Source organism: Calonectris borealis, chromosome 18, assembly GCF_964195595.1.
Source record: "Calonectris borealis chromosome 18, bCalBor7.hap1.2, whole genome shotgun sequence".
In the NCBI taxonomy this organism is placed as follows: Eukaryota; Metazoa; Chordata; class Aves; order Procellariiformes; family Procellariidae; genus Calonectris; species Calonectris borealis.
In genome coordinates this window covers 1846283-1866181 of record NC_134329.1, presented here as the reverse complement: position 1 = coordinate 1866181, position 19899 = coordinate 1846283, and the positions used below count along the sequence as shown (strand labels likewise).

Sequence of the window (19899 nt, the reverse complement as noted above, 5' to 3'; positions counted from 1 at the left end):
CCCCCCACCCAGGGCACCCCCGGATCCGGGGAGCCAGAGGGCCGGGGCTGACCGTGAAGAGGAATCGGGGAGCTCGGGGGGCGGGGGGCAGGACGCGGATCTCGTAGCCGGGCAGGGGGAGGCCGCCCCGCACTTGCTGCTCGCTGCTGTCTGGGGGGCAGAGGCGTCTCAGGGGGGGAACCCCCACTGACCCCATTGGCATCCCGAGACCCCCAGCACCATCGGGGTCGCCCCCAAACCTCCCGGGACCCCCCAGACCTCAGACTCCCCCGGGAACCCCTTGAGCCCCCCAGGGATCCCCAACCACCCCAGGGACCGCCAATCCCCCAGGATCCCTGACCCCCCCAGGGATCCCCAACCGCCCCGGGCACTCCCAATCCCCCAGGATCCCTGACCCCCCCAGGGCCCCCCAAAACCCCAGGCCCCCCTCACCCCGGTAGTAGTACAGGCAGAGATCGACCAGCACAAACCAGCGGCGCTTCCAGAGCCGCAGCCCCGAGCTGTCCTGGGGGAGGGGGACAGGGACTGAGTCCCCCGCAGCCCATCCCCCCCCCCGGGACCCCCTGCTGCCCCGGATCCCCCAACTCTCTCTGATCTCCCAAACCCCATAACCCCCCCAAACCCGTTAACCCCCCCCAGCACCCCAGACACCCCAACCACCTCCGATCCCCCCATAACCCCAACCCCAAACCCCATAACCCTCCCCAGGACTCCCAACCCCCCCCAGCACCCCAACTCTCTCTGATTCCCCAAATCCCCCCAGCACTCCCCAGCACCCCAGACTCCCCAACCCTTTCCGATCCCCCACACCCCATAATCGCCCAGGACCTCTCCACCCCAGACCCCCCCCAAACTCCGTAACCCGCCCAAGGACCCCCCAACACCTCCCACTCCCCAAAACTCTCTCTCTCTGATCCCCCACCCCCCCCAGCAGGCCCCCCCCGACTCCCGACCCCCCTCTAAACCCCCCACCCCATAACCCCCCCAGCACCCCCACCCCAGACCCCCCCCAAACCCCATACACGCCCCAGCACCCCCCCAGACCCCCCTGCCCCCCCACCTGCTTGTGCAGCCAGCCCCGCAGGGCGGGGGGGGCGCGGGGGTCCCTGCGCAGCGCCTGCCCCCCCTTCCCGAAGGCGTGGACCCGCGGCACGGCCCGGCAGGGCTGGGCAGGGGCTTCACCCAGAGCGGGGGCTCCGGGGGGGCCCCCCCGGTCCCCCCGGCCCCCCTGGGCTGCAGCCACAGCTGGGGGGCACCCAGGGCCGCCGCCAGCCCCCCTACCCCAAGTCACCTCTGCACCCCACGATGCCCCCCCCCAGCTCCCCAGGGCTCCCCTGGGCCCCCCGTGCCCCCCCCTTGTCCCCCATAGCTCCCCAGGGCTCCTTTGCAACCCCCCCATGTGCCTTTGTCCCCCATGGCCCCCCAAAGCTCCCCATGGCCCCCCCAGCCCCTATGTCCCCCCATAGCTCCCCAAGACCCCTCCAGCCCCTATGGCCCCCCCATAGCTCCCCATGACCCCCCCCAGCCCCTATGGCCCCCCCATAGCTCCCCAAGACCCCTCCAGCCCCTATGGCCCCCCCATAGCTCCCCATGCCCCCTCAGCCCCTATGGACCCCCCATAGCTCCCCAAGAGCCCCCCAGCCCCCATGGACCCCCATAGCTCCCCATGCCACCCCAGCCCCCATGGACCCCCATAGCTCCCCAAGACCCCCCCAGCCCCCATGGACCCCCATAGCTCCCCATGACCCCCAGCCCCTATGGCCCCCGCATAGCTCCCCATGATCCCCCCCCAGCCCCCATGGCCCCCCCATAGCTCCCCATGACCCACCCCAGCCCCCATGGACCCCCCATAGCTCCCCAAGACCCCCCCAGCCCCCATGGACCCCCATAGCTCCCCATGCCCCCCCAGCCCCCATGGACCCCCATAGCTCCCCAAGACCCCCCCAGCCCCCATGGACCCCCATAGCTCCCCATGCCCCCCCAGCCCCTATGGCCCCCCCATAGCTCCCCATGCCCCCCCAGCCCCTATGGCCCCCCCATAGCTCCCCATGATCCCCCCCCAGCCCCCATGGCCCCCCCATAGCTCCCCATGACCCCCCCCAGCCCCTATGGCCCCCCCATAGCTCCCCAAGACCCCCCCAGCCCCTATGGCCCCCCCATAGCTCCCCATGACCCCCAGCCCCTATGGCCCCCCCATAGCTCCCCATGATCACCCCCCAGCCCCCATGGCCCCCCCATAGCTCCCCAAGACCCCCCCAGCCCCCATGGACCCCCATAGCTCCCCATGCCCCCCCAGCCCCTATGCCCCCCCATAGCTCCCCATGATCCCCCCCAGCCCCCATGGCCCCCCCATTGCTCCCCATGACCCACCCCAGCCCCTATGGCCCCCCCATAGCTCCCCAAGACCCCCCCAGCCCCTATGGCCCCCCCATAGCTCCCCATGCCCGCCCCCCCAGCCCTCCTGGTCACCCTTGGGCCCCCCAAACTCCCTCCTAGCTCCCCATATCACCCCCAGCCCCTATGGCCCCCATACCCCCCCGTACCCCCCCACCCCCCCCCCGTGCCCACCTGGGTGCCCGGGCCGCGGGGGCCGGCGGGGGCGGGGGCCCGCCGGGGGGGTTCGTCGCCGTCTGCCATGGGGGTCCTGCGGGGGGGGGAGCTGTCAATGTCCCCATTGTCCCCGCGGGGACAGAGGCCCCGTTCTTCCCGCTGCGGGGGCGCCCGGGCTGCTGGGGCCGGGGCGGGGGGGGCTCCTGCCGGGGTCCAGGTCCGTCCCAGTAACCCTGAGCTGGTGCCAGTTCCCGTCGCGTTATCCCAGTGCTGGTCCCAGTCCCGTCCCATTATCCCAGTGCTGGTCCCAGTCCCGTTCCGTTATCCCTGTGCCGGTCCCAGTCCTGTCCCATTATCCCAGTGCTGGTCCCAGTTCCCATTCCGTTATCCCAGTGCTGGTGCCAGTTCCCCTGGTCCCAGTTCCATTGCTGCGGTGCTGGTTCTGCGCCCAGTCCCATCCCATTATTCAGCGCTAGTCCCAGTCCCAATTCCAATCCCAGTCCCATACCGCTATCCCAGTGCTGGTCCTGGCCCCCTGGTCCCAGTCCCGTTGTCCCGGTGCTGGTCCCAGTCCCGTCCCGTTATCCCGGTACTGCTCCCAGTCCCGTCCCGTTATTCCAGTGCTGGTCCCGGTCCCATTATCCCGGTACTGGTCCCAGTCCCGTCCTATTATCCCGGTACTGGTCCCAGTCCCGTCCCGTTATCCCGGTACTGGTCCCAGTCCCGTTGTCCTGGTACTGGTCCCAGTCCCGTCCAGTTATTCCAGTGCTGGTCTCGGTCCCGTTATCCCGGTACTGGTCCCAGTCCCGTTGTCCCGTACTGGTCTCAGTCCTGTCCCGTTATCCCGGTGCTGATCCCGGTCCCGTTGTCCCGTACTGGTTCCAGTCCCGCCCCGTCTCCCCGCCCGCCCCGGGGCCGAACCGGGCAGCGCCCGCGCGGGGCGGGACGAGCCCGGACGCCCGGGTCCCCCCGGGAAGGCCCGGTCCCCTCCCACGGGCACGCCCCGCCACCCGGCCCCCGGGAGCGGAAGGTCCCCGTGGGACCCCGGGAGTGCCCCTGCCGCGGGGGGGGAGCACCCCTGTCCCCGCGTCACCCAGGGACAGCCCGTCCCGCGGGGTGGCCCACGGCAGCGGGGACACCCACGGCAGGGGGGATACCCCACAGGGACGGGGACACCCACGGCAGGGGGGACATCCCACAGGAACGGGGACACCCACGGCACCGGGGACACCCACGACGGCGGGGACACCCACGGCAGGGGGGACACCCCACAGGAACGGGGACACCCACGGCAGAGGGAACACTCCACAGGGACGGGGACACCCCACGGCAGCGGGGACACCCACGACGGCGGGGACACCCACGGCAGCGGGGACACCCCACAGGAACGGGGACACCCCACAGGGAGAGGGACACCCACTGCAGGGGGGACACCCCACAGGAACGGGGACACCCACGGCAGGGGGGACACCCACGGATCACGGACACCCACGGATCACGGACACCCGTGGCACCGCGAGGCAGCCCAGCCCCGGCAGCGTGGGGGGTCTCGGGGCGTTCGGCCGCTGCCAGGTCCTAGTGCCCGTCCCCGCCCCGCCCACCCCCTCCCACGCATGCGCCTGGCGCCCCCGAGCACGTCACGGCGCGGGTTGCCGTCCGCTCCGCCCACCGCCAGGGGGCGCCACCGCCCCGCCCCACTCCTCTCCTTCGTCCCACCGCGCTGGGCGGTGGCCCCGACTCGCCCCGCCCCCTTGCCTTGAGCGGCGTCCTCTTTCTCCAATCACAGCCGCTCCCGCTCCCTCTTCCTCCATCACAGGCCTCCCCGTTGGCTGCGGCACGGCGCGACCCGCGTGGCGGGGGCGGGACCATGTCGGTGCGGGACCAATGGCGAGGCGGCAGGGGCGGGCGCAGCTCGGGGGCGGCCCGGAGCGGCGGGGGCCCGCGCCCTCCCCGCCGCCATGGCGCTGCCGCCGCGCTGAGCCGCCTCCCCCGCCATGGCCGGGGCCATCGCGTCCCGCATGAGCTTCAGCTCCCTGAAGAGGAAGCAGCCCAAGACCTTCACGGTGCGCATCGCCACCATGGACGCCGAGATGGAGTTCAGCTGCGAGGTGACGGCTGGGGCTCCGGGGGGGGGGGCCCGGCTGCGGGGCAGGGCCGCCGGCGGGAGCGGGGGACCGCGGCCCGGTGCCCCGCGGAGGGCGGCGGCCAGGCGGGAGCGGGCGCTGGGGCAGGGGGGTCGGGCCTGCGCTGGGCGGGCTCCCCGGCCCCCGTGGGAGGTACACGGTCACGGAGCGACCCTCGGGGGGCTGCGCGGGGGAGGGGGGCAGCGGGCGCCTGCGGTTCGGCCTTGACCTGGCCGTAATTCCGCCTGATTCCGCCGTCACAGCTCAGGCCGCCCCCCGCACGGCGGCTGCCGTGAGGAGCCGGGGGTGAACCCACGCGGGTCCCGCTCGAAGCGCTCGACAAACGCCCGGGAAGGAAATTTTCACGTTTTCAGGGGCTCGGCCCCGCGGGTGCGGGGTGTCCGGGGGCTGCGTCCTGGCGCCCGCCCCCGTTCTGTCTGGTTTTGCTCGGATACTTTCCCTTTTTTGGGCCCTTATAATTCTTAAACCCGACCCCCCTCTAATCCCCCCACCCCCCCGGCTGTCGGGCCCACGGGTCTGCTTTGCTGCTGCTGCGCTTTCAGCCCATCCGGAGGGATTGGACACACAAATTCGGAAGGCATCTCTACCCAGTTTAACTTTTTTATATAATAATTTATATTTCATGAGTCTGATCCCAGTCTCGGTGGAATTCCAGTGCTCGTCAACCGAGGGGTGTTTGTCGTCATAAATTTTCTTGCTCTTGAAATCTGTTGTCAGCTCTGTAGAACTTTCTGCCTTTCCCAGGGATTAAGGGTTTATTTTAGACAGTAGTCGTGCGAGCTTCCCACCGTTACGCTGCCAGGAGAGTTTAAGTGTCCTGGCTCCGTTCTTGCATGTTTTTCCGAGGCTGCCAGTAATAACGTATGATGAAAAGTAAATAATTTTTTTTTTTTAATGGTGCGGCCGCTTGTCGTTTCTTGTTGCGATTAGGGGATTTGTGCAGCGGTAAAGCAGCGCTCTCGGGTGGGATTTCAACATGCAACTTGTGCATCTTCAGATGACTTTTTGGGGAGGTTCCTGCCAAAAAAGCTTGTCGCTGCAGATAGACTTCTCCAGCCCTCCTGGAAGCGCAGGAAGGAGCTCACGAGCTGCGTGTACGGTCCTGCTCGGGTCTCCTGGGTCTTGTCAGAGCTGGTGTGTAAGGGATGCACGGGGGAATTCAGGCGTCGTCCTGGCACGGGGGAATTCAGGCGTCGTCCTTCAGCGCAGAGCGCTCAAGCGGAGGGGAGGGAGATAGTTGGGTGCAGGTGGGTGATGGGGCTGTTTCACACCGTGCTTAGCGCAGGCGAGGTGTGTTTTATTCAAGCACAGCGCAGCCCGGCTTGAGGTGTGAGTTTTATTCAAGCTTTATTCGAGCGGTCCAGCTCCCTGGCCGGGTCTCTGCCCCCGTCTTTGTCTCGTAGTTGTACGGCTCTGGGGAAAGCTCCTTGCTGACTCTGCAGAAATGCACCGAGCCCAACGCCTGATGTTGCAGGCGGATCAGACGCACCCTGCGGCCTCAAGTCGCTGGGGCTGATGTGAGGGAGGGGACGGGAAGGTGGCCCAGGGAAGGGCTTGGCTTGGTCCTCGCCACGGCAGCCCACGGTGCGAGCTGGAGCCAGGAGCAGAGCTTGCGCCCGCCGCGGGCTCGGCTGCCCCGCCTGAAAGTCAAAGAGAGTCGATGATCTGGGGAGGACCATGCTCCTCCCTGAAGGGATCCAGCCCCTCTCCGAAGGTTTTCTGGGCAAACATAGGGCTGCTCGCTCCTCTCCCGTCTCGCCCCTCAGCTCAGAAAAACCTTTGGGAACTGGGACCAGGTCAGGGTTACTGGGACGGACCTGGACCCCGGCAGGATCCCCCGATACTTTCTGCCCAAGTATCTGCGCGCGCATCGATGCGGTGGGCTTCTTCAGGCGGGAAGGAGGACCGCTGACCCGAGCGGGAGGCTGCGGAGGGCGAAACCTCTGCTGCACAAACACTCTGTAGAGGATTAGTGGAAGGAGGTGCGGCGGCAGTCTTGCCCTCGTGCTGTTCGGGAGCTCTTGAGATGTGTTTTCGCAGCCCGTGAACGCTGCCTCGCGCTGACAGGGACGGAGAGCTGGTGGCTTGTTGGAGGTCTCGTTGCTAGCCAACTCCTGCGGGCACTCCTCTCCTTGCCGAGCTGGGCAGGGGGAAGCGCTGCTGCCTCTTGGCTTCTCCTGCCTGTGCTCGTCCCCTCCCTCCCTGCTGCTGCTGCTCTCCGGCCACAGGCACCTCCTGGGCCCACCAAGGCAACGAGCTGGGGGTTCAGCAATTCCACTGCGAGGCCGGTAGCCCCGGGCTTGTACCTCTGGTTGGGTTTTGTTGCGTACCTGGTGTTGCTGGAGCCTGCTCCCTGCCTCGGGCTTCAAACCCCTCGATAAATAGCAGCCGAGCAGGCGGCGGAAGGCGCGCAGGAATGTTTTGCTGCCTGATCCACGCCGACACCGCAGCTTCACCCCAGGTTGCCCGTCCAAATGGCCTTGCCAGGGAGCCCTGCCTGCCCGGCAGCCGACCCAGGGAGCGCGATTTGCTTGAGCCTCGGGAGCTGTGAGGCGGGTGTTCGGAGCAGGACGGGGCAGTGGGAGATTCCTGCTCCCTCCCGCATCCTCTGCAGGTCCCCGGGGAGGAGAGGCTGCGGTCCGGGCAGAGCAGGCTGGTTTCTGTCATCCTGCCGTGCCACCTTGTCGTGCCCTCGGTCCCATCCACTTCCAGAAGCTCCTCTCCTCCCTCCACCACTGCGAATCACCACCGCTCCCCTCCGTGCCCCACCTCTGCGCTCCCAGCCTTGCTCCGAGCGTTGCCGCGTGGCTTTCTCCCCCCTTTTCCTTCTCCAGAAGCTGGGTGCCCGGGCGGTGAGGGGTCCGGGGGGTGTGTGGCCCGGTTCTGGGGAGGCTGACGCTACGTGTGCTGGTCTTTAGCATGACTTAATGGTGGCTTCCTGGATGGGTATCGATCGCGTTGCCGGTAAACGCGTCGGAGCGATCAGCGCTTTGCTGAGCGGCTTTTCTGTCTGGGATTGATATAACTGATGTTTTTTTCTTTAAACTTTATTCCAGAGCTCTCGAGGTGTGTTCTGTGTTGTCACGAGTTAGACTGTCCCCCACCATGCAGGACAGAGGTGACGTCCTCACTCGAGGAGGTGACAGCGGAGGCCCGAGACCTCGAGGCTGGAAATGGCGGCGGCTGCGGGGTGTAAGGCCTGGCGGTGACCGGCCGGGCAGCGCGGCGGGCGGCTGGGGCTGGCGAGGTCTGCCCCGGCCCTCGAGGAGAGCGTGCGGAGCAGCAGAGAGATCTGAATCCGTAACCCGCTCTGGCTTGATGGCTGGCTCTCGGGGCTGGACGGAAGGGCGCTCGGTGCAAACTGCAGAGCCCCGGCTTGGTCGCAGCCGTCCCTCTTCTTCTGACCCCACCACCACCGCCGTAGTGGGGGGGACCTTGATTTTCTGTGTTCATTTTTCAGTCTGCTCCGCAGAAATTCCCAGCTGTGTATTTTAAGAGATTAAACCTGCTTTGCATCTGTTTACTCTGCAAATGATGCCTCTAAATTGAGCCTAAATCTAAAATAATTCATAGACATGAAATCTTCGTCTTTCTAACACGGCGGTGAAGCTTAATAATCACGGTTGGGGTTTCACTTTGAACACTTATAATTTGTTTGGGGAAATCTTGAAGGTGCAAAGTGAGTGTCTTTCTTTTTGTTACTTCCATCGCGGCTGTTTGAGCCTGGTACTTAATTAATTGATAGCATCTTGAGGAAGGATAGACATTTGCATAACTCTTAAAATCGCTGTTAAACCCATGCCTGGCTGCCCCACCTTCCTGAGAACACCCTCAAACGGCCCATGCGGGCCCTCAGCTTTCTGCGCTTGGAGAGCAGCGCAAGAGAAACCTTGTTGAAAGCCATTCCATGTTGATGTTCTCCTGCCGGTAACACCGCGGTAGGCAGTACGCTGCCTGAGTAACGAGTCGGGAAGCTATTTTAAGCGGCAGTCGTGTAAAGCAGAGCTCGCCAGGGCGTGGTACTTGCGCTAATGCCCTGATGTCAGTTCGGAGCGCGGTGCCAGGAGCCTGCCGTGGCCGATGGTTTCCTCTGTTGTTGCTACCCTGACGGTGCAACTTGCTGCCGTTGCTGATGGTGGCCGCAACCCAAATTAAATTAGTCAACGTGGCGAAGATAATGTGATTTTGGTGGTGCCTCTCTAGGTGAGGTAGTCGGTTATCTGTTATCTCTGGCATAACATCTTAAGACCCTGCGGTATTTTTGAGTCCATCGTTCATCCCGTCCCGCCGGTGGGATGGCGGTGGTGTGGCCCGGCTGCTCTCAGGTTGCTCTCAAGCACGCCGATGTGCAGCTTTTCTCCTTCAGGAACCAAGTTCCTGGCTGATGGGAGAACCTATCAGTCTTTCTTTTGGTCTTGTGCATGGCTTTGCCCATGTCTTCCTCATGCAGTGGTCAGTCGGGCTAGTGGCTCTCCGTCTCCGGAACCACAGCACCTTTTCTGAAGGGTGTGTTTTTTCTTTAGCCCTTTCCGTCGTGCCTGTGACCTTGAGCCTGAAACTCCTGTAGGGATGGTTACTCCACCGAGGTGCAGCTCGCCGCCCAGCCGCTTCCAGACCTTAATCCTTTGACAGCAGCAGCTTCTGCGGGTCTTAAGTTAAAAATGAATGGAAAAGCTTTACAACCAACCTAGAAAAACAGTTTAAGGGTTCAGCAAGAAGAGGCAAGTTTGGACTGATGTATTTGCTGGTCTAAATGTGCATCCTGTTACTGCTTCAATGCTTAAGCCGCTCCTCTCTGCCCAGAGAATAATCTTGGTTGGAAGGGATCTGTTCAGCCCGGTGCCCCGCTCGGTGCAGGGCCAGTTGGATGAGGTTCGTTGTAAAGCTTTCCTGTTCGCTTGTAAGTAGACGAGACCCAATTTCAGCAGCGTGCGGCCGAGCGTTAGTCTCTTTGTTAACAGACATAGGGAGTTATGTAGCTGAGCTGGAAAAGCTCATCCTCTGAAACCGGAGCAAGCGAAGATTTGGCGGTGAAAATCTGCTCCCAAATAAATTTTTGAGTAAGAGCTGGCGCAGTAAATTGGGGTTGAGTTTTTGAGCTCTGGCCAGTCACTGTACCAAAATAAAAAGGCAAGAGAAGGAAACGAGGGAGCGGAGTTCCCCCAGCTTCCTTCTCTGTTGCCGAATACTTGGAAGAGGGTTTGGAAAGATCCTTCCATTCCCGGTTAAATATTTAGCAGCAGCTCGGTGATGCTAGTAGGGGCAGGACCTCTCTCGATGCTGCTAAGCGGCTTCAAGCAGGCAGAAAGTTAACTGGAAGAGACGAATCTCTGGGCAGTAACAGCTATTTTAAAAAGCTGAGAGAAATAATCCCCCTCAGCTACAAAATGATCTTCAGTAAATCGTTGGGATACCAGCTGTCAAGTCGATGTTCTGCTTCCTTAGCGCGCCCATCTGCCCCGATCCTGCAGAGCTCAGGAGTTCGTGCTGTTTGGTTGCTGCTGATCTCTCTTTAAATACGAGATGCGGCAGGTAAAGGCTGTTTTCTCACTTCATGTCTTGGAGGGGTTTCCTTGTCAGGAATTCTGCTGATTCACAACAGTGTCATTTGGGAATTAATTTTTCAGCGATGTCTTGCTTGGTGCGGTTCAGTTCTGCATTCCCTTAAGCTGTGCGCAAGTCATGTGAGACTTATTATGAACACAGATCCTCCCTGGCTTCTCTCTGCCTGCACCCTGCATCTGAAACGCTCTCTGGATCCCCTGTGTCCCATTGCAGCCTCTTCGAAGCCGGTTATGAAACTCCGTGTTATCCAGTTCCCTCCAAAGATGATTCAAAACCGCTGTCAATCCTCGGTCTCTGTGGTTAATCCAGAGGAGGTGTGTTGGTGCAAAGGGGAAGGAGGGAAGGCATTTGGGACAGAAACGCATCTTTCTCTTTTGGTGTGTGTAGTCTAGTTTTGATGCCATTTAATCTCTCTCTTTTTTTTTTTTTTTTTCCTTTGTGCAGGCAGCGGCTTTCAAGTAGGTGGTTTTTGAAATTAAAAGTGCTTGAACAGGGAAGCAGCCCTGGAAACAATCTACTTGAAGCCGGGAGGCAGCACTTTGTTAGAAAATCAGACAGCCCTTAAGATCGGAAGAGAGGCATTTGTCAGCGTACGTGGTTTAGCCTTGCTTCATTCAGAGGTAAACTTGCCGTTGCCGGGCAAGGCTAACCCTCTCCCCTAAGGCTGACAACACTGGCTTCTTAAAGCCTAGCTTGGCTTTCCCTGGGGCAAGCTGTTCGCTTTCAGAGTGCATCAACGTGCAAAAGGTCATCGGAGCAGGTCAGGTTTGTGCTGAAATACCCCGTGTCCGTCAGCAGCCGGCTCCCGCGCGGAGGTAAGGCTCGGCTCTGGGATCCTGCCCTGCGCGGCCCTTGCTGGGGCAGGGAGGAGCGTGCTGTGCTGCGGAGCGTGCGACAGCAGCACGGAGACGGCTCCGTCTAACGTTGTATCTCTCTGCATCCTTGGCACGGGAGGGCCAGAGGTTCCTGCAGGAAAAAGATCCTTCTCTCGGATTCTTGGAGCTTCTTCCCCTGTGTCGAGCTGCTCTTTGACCCTTTAACTCTTAAATTGCGCAGCCCCACCTTATGGGTGAGGTGGGGCTTTGGGACAACGTCGGTTGTCGTCCCCTCCGCCTCTCCCACTCGCTTCGGTGCTGGCTGGCCAGAGCCGCGGCAGCTTGTTCTCCCGTGTACCCCGCTCTGTCTGTCTTGGCCAGACAACACGAAATGTGCTTGGCTGCACCATCTGCGTTGTTACGCCTGGGCAAGTTTTTGGCCTCCTTGGTGGTTAACAGAAATAGATTTTAATTAAAAGCTCATTATGGAGTTGTCGTGTAGCATTAGTAAATAAAAATAACTTTTACAGCCCTGTCTTGTGGTTCAGTAAGTGGCAATTGAAAGTATTTGACATCGCTTTATTTAAAAAAAAATGGAAGAATATTGCATATTTGATTCCCCGTTCGCTTCAAATGGGCTTTAAATCCAAATAAATGGTTGTCTGTGGCACTCCTGTTATCATTCAAGTCCAGAAGGAGAATTAAACGTGGTCTGCAGTCTCAAAGTTAACTCCGTTTCAGCTGTAAACTGTTGTGGGTGGTTTGTTTGGGCATCTCCTGGTGGGATGAGGAACAGGTACAGCCTACCCAGTTACTGTTTCCCAGGTGGTTAGTGGAGGGATGCTCTGCTCAGCCCTTGCTCTTCGGCCATCTCCCTCCCTGTTTCAGTGCAGAGGTGTCACATCCTCGTATTAAAGCTTGTTTCTAAATGGAAATAACACCACGCGGTGGAAGCTGAGCATTGCTGCTGGGGCTCGGTCCCCTTTTCGGCGTGGTCGTTCAGACCGTCAGGTTGTCACAGCAGGGGCTCTGTGCTATCTCCTCGTCTCTGGCACAGAACTGACAGGTAATAAAATGATCTGCTAAGGTGAAAAGCCATTTTCTGCATTATTTAAGGACGAATTGGTGCAGTGAAATATTTTATAGATGTTAGTAATTTGTTCAAGGTCATGCTTTAACCCAATACCGTGCTTCCCGCAAAGCGGTTGCGTGGGGTGGGGTACGGAGGGACCGTTGCGATGGGTTTGCTCGGGGAGGTGGCGTGCCCGGGCTGAGCTGGTGAGCGCTGCCTTAATGTCCTCCATCCCCTTGTTTGTGCCCTTGTTCCCCAGCCTGACCCCAGGGACGGCCGAAGCTCCGGTGGTTTGTGTTTGTGACAGCAAGGAGGCGAGATCTCGTCCACTGTCCCCCGACAGAGCCGGGTTCTGTCCCCTGGTGTTCGGGCACCTCCCTGTTGTCCGAGGAGAGCTGCTCGCGTGAGGAACCTTAATCTTAAACAGTTAAAAATGTCCTTTTTTTTTTTTTTTTCCCCCTTTTCCACATAGCTGGTGTAAATTCAGTTTGACATCGTTGGAAGAAAAGCGTCAGCCCATGCCAGTGAGTTTTGGGAATCGCGTTCCTCTCTAGACGCCCTGCTCAACCCTCTCCGCGCAGGATGGTTGCACCCTCTTGTGCCCGTTTTTTGTAGCGCTTGACCTCCCTCCTTGTCGCCCCATGACGAGGGGATCTCATAACCCCTCTGCTCGTTTTTGCGGCTGGTTTATCGATGCGTTAGCTAAGGAGCGGTTGTGAAACTTGACAGAAAGGTTGTGCACTCAAATAAATTGTCCAGTTGCCTGCTAGTTGGAAATGACTCTTGGTGCAGGTTAATAAATAATGCAAACCCTGTTAATAGATGCCAAATGCGGTGTCTCCGCTGGAGAAAAAGATGATGCCAATAACCTGTACTGGAAGTACTCTATTCTAGCCACTGGCTGCTGAGTTTTAAGTGTTTAGTGCTGTTTACTTAAAACGCTCTGCTGATAAATTGTAAGCACTCTGTACTTAGTAAAGAACATAAATTCCAGCTCTGCAGAATAACAGCCTTGCAGCGCTCACCCTGTTTATGAAGCAGTTCGTCCACGTATTCCTTCAACGACTCGCTGAATATCTCTAACGACCGTGTTGCCATCATGCTAAGGGGAGAAAACAAAGCTGCAAATGCAAGAGGCGACGCCTGCAGCTGACCGAGGGTGCTGAAGCGACGCAGGTTCCGTCCTGCGGTTCGGGTTAAGGTTATCGTGATGTAGCTTTTTATTGGGAGATTGAGCTTTATTATAGCATCGTGCCAGCTGCTCTGGCGTCTGGCTGAGAGGGGATTTTTCTCCTCTAAGCCTCTTTGTTTTGTTTTCAGGAGCTCGTAATGGCTTGCAAAATCGACTTTGTGCTTCAGGTGTCACTTTAGTGCAGAGCAGGGGAATGGCGTTAGGGGCAGGGGACGGGATGGGGAGCTGCCAGCCCATCCTGGCTCTCCCCCAGCTCTCTGCCCAGCCTTGGACAGCAGCTCTCTCCATCTCCCCGTGCCTGGGGGGGGCTTTTTTTGTGTTTTATGGCTCGGAAATGTGGCAGTTAATGATACGAGGCCTATCAAGTAAGGGTAAGGAGGGCTGAGGTCCTGAACGTCTGTAAAACAGTTGGAGTTCAGCTGTCAAAAGGTGCCACTTGAATGCAGATCGTTATTTTAAGTACTGAGGTGTGGAATGAAATCATGTATGTTGAAATAAACGTGGCTGCTGTTCCATTTATATATTTAATGAAGGTAATTCAACACAGTCAGGGAGGATGTCTCTGCAATGTTATGGTTGGAGACTTTAGCACCATGCAGGCAGGAATGTTAAATATATATATCTGCCATAACGGACGCGTGCAATGACAGAGTGCCGGTGTAAAATCTAGCAGCAGAAGCAATCGCTTAAAATATTCCCGTCGCCAAATTAAAATTGCAGGGAGGGGGAAACACACAAAGTTCTTGCTTTAATGCACGCTGCTGGTCTTGGAAACTAACTGCCGGCTTGCTTTTAGGGAAGAGATCTTCGGATCGTGCCGGCTGGTGCCGTGTGGTGAATAAGGTTTGGGTGCCTGCGTGAAACTCTGCAGGGGCGGTTTGGTGGGGAGCCGCAGCCGCTGGAAATCCCAGCGGGGGGGGGGACTTCGTGGGGTTGCTCCGGTGTTGTTCAGAACACCGATCCCATGGGATGTGGAGCGATGGCTGGGGAGGAGACGCTCCCGTCAGCAGCACGCAGGAGCCTGTCCTGGGAAAGGTTTGGTGCGGGGCTGTGTGCGTGCAGGCACCGGTCGCTCCTCTGAAGCAATAGGCTGAAATGTGGTCTTTGCAGAAAGAAAAAAAAGCCAATAATGCCTTATGCAAAGCAGTTTAATTCTAATTAAGAAATAGCCCTTTGATGGTAGCCTGTTTTTACGTGCCTATAGAAACGGTACAAAATAGCTGTTTAAATGTGTCTCGCTCTGTTTTGTCTGAACCCTCGAATTAACCTCCCTCTTAAAATAATACTTGGGAAAAGATTTTCCGCAATCTGAGCCATCCTGTGCCGAGCTGAAGCTCATCATGGGGACTGGAGGCTAGCTAAATGTGTGAAATCAGGGTTTTATAATTACAACGCTGCAAAACTTGCTCCTCCTGGTGTTTTTGACCTCGAGGTGTTGACGGCGCTTGATATGAATTGCAGAGAGGCTGTGGCGAGCCGTCCTGGGGTGTCGTTTTTTGGAGGGTAGCGTCGGCTTTATTCTATTCTGGGACTGTCAGCGTGCATGCGTGTGCCCTGGGAGGGGGAGAAAATAGCGATATGCTCCTTTAATCAAAGCCAGCAGAATGGCAATGAGCTTGTCCTCCGCGGCTTTGCCCACAAGGCGGCAGTGGGTGACAGCGGGAGCGGCGCGTCACCCGCACCAGCAGTCCCTGCCATGCCTGAGCATTAATATTGATGCTGGCCAGGTGGCACCAAGATTGAGTTGTAGTGACAAGAGAATGTGCCGAGATCCTTTTGCCCTAGGGTTTAGAGTAATGGCCATATGTCTCGGTCCAGCAATCGTTTCCACCGTGCAGATGGAAGACCAAAGTGGCTTTGGCGTATTAGATTCATCTGTTGTATGTCCCTCTTCACCTTCCTGCCTCCCAACGCCTTCTGGTTTTATGAGCAAACTTCAGTAACAACATAGATGCAGCTGCGAGATTGCTCGAAGGACACAGTCTTTGAGCAGGACCAATTTTCTCTGTTTCTGAGCTGCTTTTGTTGCCAACATTTTCAGCAGAAAACGCAGTTTGACTCTGTCAAAATGTGCTCCGAGAGAACCGCTGACTTCAGGGATAATTTTTTTTTTGTCCCCGAGCTCTTTTTTCCTTTTCCCTGTGCAGGGTCGGTAGCTCTGGACGAATGCTCTTTGTACATAGCTCGTTTCACTTGTGATTTTCGGGAGCGCGTTGCCCCCTCGTCTGTGAAACCCCGTTGCTGATACTGGAGTTTGTGCAGGGCGTCCTGGGGCTATAGGTAGAGAGATTAAAGCCACTAAGGGGCAGTTAAGAGTGATTTTTATTTCTTGCTGGGAGGAGGCTGCTCATAGCAGTGCATGGCTCAAAAGGAACCTCAACGGACCCTTCAGGTCCTCTCTTGAATGTCGGGGGGTTGCCAGAGGAAGAAACAGGGGGGCTTTATTTACAGTGTTGTTTGCACTGTAGAAAAAAAATCACATCTCAGTTTCCTGGTGAGGGAGGAGTTGGTGATCAGCAGATGAGATCAAGTGGAAGGATATAAAGTATGCTTCGTTCGGATGTTTTCTTATCTGTACCAGGTGCCTTCTCCACATTCCCAAAGGCCTTGTGAGGTGAAAAAAGAATGGATTTGGTTGAACGGAGATCGAATTCTGAAATCCGTCTTTATAACTCTGCTTCCTGTTTGTTTTCCTGCAGGTGAAGTGGAAAGGGAAGGACCTGTTCGATCTAGTATGCAGGACACTAGGACTCCGAGAAACCTGGTTCTTCGGGCTTCAATACACTATCAAGGATACGGTGGCTTGGCTCAAAATGGATAAGAAGGTTGGAACCAAATTTCCCTTGAGAGGTTGTGTGGGATGACAAAGGAGAATGTACTTTTTTCCTCTGTCTTCGATTAGCCAAGGTTGTGTTATGTGTGGTATCAAAGTGAAGTGGGTGAAGTGTATTTAAATGTCATCCCCGTGGCATTTGTAAGTCAAAGGGGGAAGAGTTGGCAGAGATACCCCAGCTCCTTCTGAGCTGTGAAGCCTCAGACCGTGCACACTGAATCCCCTTGAGGCATTTTGGAGACAGCCATGGGGGGATGCTGGACTTCAGGGTGACTGTAATGTAAATGAAACCTAAAAGTCTCTCTTCTGTGCCCCCAAACGACAAAACCTTTAGCGGAAAAGTGAAGTTGCACTTGGCTTCTTTTGTTGTTGAGATGTACAAAGAGCTAGGGAGGAGGAAAACCAGAGGAGTGAAAAGGAGATGGAGGCTTCCCAAATATGCGAGCCTCCAGGTTGCTGAGGGGTGGGCTAGAGAAGCGATAGATGTGGTTCTGTTTGGGTCCAAAGGATGTTACACTAAAACCAGACAGTAATCGAGACTGCGAGGGAGGTCTGGGTGTCTCGCATGTCATGCCAAGCTTTTAAACTAACATGAATCTGAACTGGACAGTGCCAGCACAATAGGAAGGTAGCGAGGAACAACACCGAAATGCAAGAAGAGGCAGTGCAGGGGAAGAGCGAAACAGTCGGATGGTGGCGTAGCAGGATATGGCATCGCTCTGCGAGGTTGGAAGAGGCAATGTGCACACAGGAGATGAGGATCAACCATTGCTGTCTCATTTCACATGCTGTTTGTTTCTGCCTTGTTTGTTTTCTTGCATCCTTTGGAGTGTCAGAAATGTTTGTTTGTTTTCTTTTTTTAAACTGTGGTTTCTGAACTACTTAGGTTGGTTCGTCTGTTCTAGATGTCTAAAATGCCTGACAAAAGATGTGCTGATCTGAACAGAAGGGAACTGTGTCTTGACTCCAAGAGACAGAGCGCTGAAGAAGCTGGGAGGAGTAGCTGAGAATGGCTCTTGTATCCCACAGGTTCTGGATCACGATGTTCCAACAGAGGAGCCCGTCACCTTTCACTTCCTGGCCAAATTTTATCCTGAGAACGCAGAGGAGGAACTGGTCCAGGAAATCACACAGCACTTGTTCTTCCTGCAGGTAGGAGCCATGTCAGTACACTGTTTTCCAACCCAAGGGAGAAGGAGCCAGGATGAGCAGAAGTGCGAGAAGGTTCCGGGGTCAGAAAGTTGGTCAGCGGTTGGATCCTCATCGTTATGTTCACATCTCTCCAAAGGGAGTTGTCTTCGACAACGAAAACTTCTTAAAATAGGTCAAAGATGGTTTGTCTGAAGCAGTCACAGATGCCCAGACTTGCAGACCTCGTAAACTGGCTGTCAGGAATGATTAGGCGATTTGTAATATTAGCGTGTGGTAGCTAGGGGAAATGAATCTGTCAGACGTGGGCTTGAATGACACACGCAGCCTTGAGTCCACCTCTGCGCAGGGTGTGGATATCAGTGGTGCTGAGGGATGGCGATTGCCTTTGTACATGATGGCATCGTTATGCGAAGCAGGGGAGTTTCCTCCTCAAGAGCAGAATGCGGCCGACCTGTTTTGTGTTCAGGCTGTACAGCAAGGTTCACCTCTTTGCAAAACAGCCTTCAAATAACTGGAGCAGAAGAAAATCCCAGAAGCACAGCTCCGTCGGGGACCGATGGCAAAAGCAGAGGAGAAGGGGAAACCTAACGGTCCCACCTGCCCCAGTAACTCGTGCCCTTATCTTAAGCATTTGGAGACTGTGGTGAACGCATCTTCAAGCTTTTTTCTTTTGTATTTAAAGTACGGAACAAAACTTTGTGTCTGGAGAAATTAGCTCAGCTGATGTTGTTGTAGCAGTGCTGCGGGGCTGGTAATGAAGACCTTCTATCACAGGAACTCTCTTTCAGACAAGACCAATTTTCTGAAACTATGTCCTATAAAGGGTTGTGTCAGCTGCGGTTACAGGGAGTAGAGTAGTCCTAGTCAGACCCCTAGGTACTTACTGGAATGTTTCAGCTGCTCTGTGGCTGTTAATTTGAAAATTAAAATAAAGCAGTTATAAAAATAAAAAAAGCCACTCATTCTTATGTTTTACTAAAGTAAAGGCAACCTGGGTTTGGATGCTCTTGGAAATACCACTGTAGACTTCAGTGTGCCCTGCCCTTTCAAATGGGTATCAGAGTGAGCTCACCAGCTTCTTGGCACTCCTCACTCTTCCAAAGCTCATCTTTGTTCTTCGGAGCTAAAGCATTTCTAAATGCAAAGTATTGCTGTTCGTTTCCAAGGTCTGTCTCGTGCACTAGTGTCTCTGTAGTGCTATTTTTAAATGTCCGATTTGCCATGGGCTTTATCCTTGATGAGGAAAAGTGCTGTTGGCATCTTTGAAAAGGAGAATTGGAGAGGAAAAGCGGTTAAAGCTGCATTTTATAAATGCAGACCTTGACTTTTCTGATGATGAGAGGAGCCTGGGCTCCCGTAATGCGTATGGGAAACGGGAGCATGCATAAGCTTGCAAACTCTCCTGTTTTTATCTTAATGCAGGAGAATATCTTCTGTGATTATGTTGTAACCAACTTTGAGGACTCAAAGCATGTTATAAATTCAAACTGATGTTACTGCATCTCTGTGACAATCCGTTTAAGTCTCCCAGGAAATAGTATGCTTTTTTTCCCTATCTTTATTCAGGAAAATTAAGCGTGCAAAACCAAAAAATATCGAACATGACAGGTTTAATTTTTTAATGCACAGAAGCCAGGAAATGTAAAGCCGTGGCTTTTGGGAACTGCACGTTGGCTCTCCTGGGAGTGTGCGCAGGGCTTTGCCTGCTGCTAAAAGCACTGCCACGGAGGTGACCCGCAGCTCTCCTGGCTGCCAGTGGGATTGGAAGGAATTAGCCTCGAGCACAGGTGAGCACTGCCTCGTAACGAGGCCTGGATATCCCAGAGCAAAACCTTTGTGCGCTCAGAGGCTCGGCTGCAAACTTCTTTTTTAATTTAGTGGTGTATAGATGTCTTATCAATCCATAGCTTATGCCTTAGAGGGTTTATCTCCGTGTTTACACACAAGACTTCCCCCCCCGCACCTTGCCTTGAGCAATGGGATATAGGTTCTGTCATTTTCCACGTATAAATTTAGCTCTTCTCGCAAACCTGTTTGAAAAAGGTGGCCCGTGAAAACCTGAGCCCTTCCCTTCCGAGCCACCAGAGACTTCCTGGGCCTGAATTATAATTAGTGTTAGGCAAATTGTTAACTGTGTGGTTGACAGCTCGAGTTACAACAAACTGCAGCCATCTGCTGTGACAGTCGTGCTTTGCACTGCTCCACTAAATGTGTGTTATGTGTCCTTTATTGCTACGTGCAGGTGAAGAAGCAGATTTTGGATGAGAAGATCTACTGTCCTCCTGAGGCTTCTGTCCTGCTGGCCTCCTACGCCGTCCAAGCCAAGGTAGGCACAGGGGGATTCTCCAGGGACCTGCTGCCGTTGGCGGTGGGTGAACGTTGTTCTTGGAAAAGCGAGGCGCTTTGCGATATACCTGCTTCCCGAGGAGGGGAAGGCAGGGGAAGTTCTTAAAACTTGGGAAGTGAGGGGACTACGCTAACAATATTGCCTTCTCCGCACTGCTGGTTCCTGGCTACCTGAAGATGTTGGACATATTTTTGCTTTCTCTTTCCAGGACTTTTTAGCAAGTGCTCAG

At 56.5% G+C, this 19899-nt stretch overlaps 1 protein-coding gene across 15 annotated transcripts in view; it reads left to right on the top strand.

Moving 5' to 3' along the window:
* The first annotated feature begins 4457 nt into the window (after positions 1 to 4457).
* Positions 4458 to 19899, top strand: part of NF2 (NF2, moesin-ezrin-radixin like (MERLIN) tumor suppressor) — a 49282-nt gene continuing 33840 nt past the window's right edge. For 7 of the 15 annotated variants that reach the window (XR_012676376.1, XM_075167203.1, XM_075167206.1 and 4 more), the window contains exons 1-4: positions 4460 to 4658; positions 16038 to 16163; positions 17201 to 17323; positions 19566 to 19649. Coding sequence is in view for 9 of the 15 variants with exons in the window: in XM_075167203.1 (XP_075023304.1) it covers positions 4545 to 4658; positions 16038 to 16163; positions 17201 to 17323; positions 19566 to 19649 (447 nt within the window). In the remaining 6 variants the exon portion in view is untranslated. Of the gene's footprint in view, positions 4659 to 16037; positions 16164 to 17200; positions 17324 to 19565; positions 19650 to 19899 lie in introns of all 15 variants that reach the window. The other 8 variants (XR_012676380.1, XR_012676379.1, XR_012676381.1 and 5 more) reach the window with 3 other exon arrangements.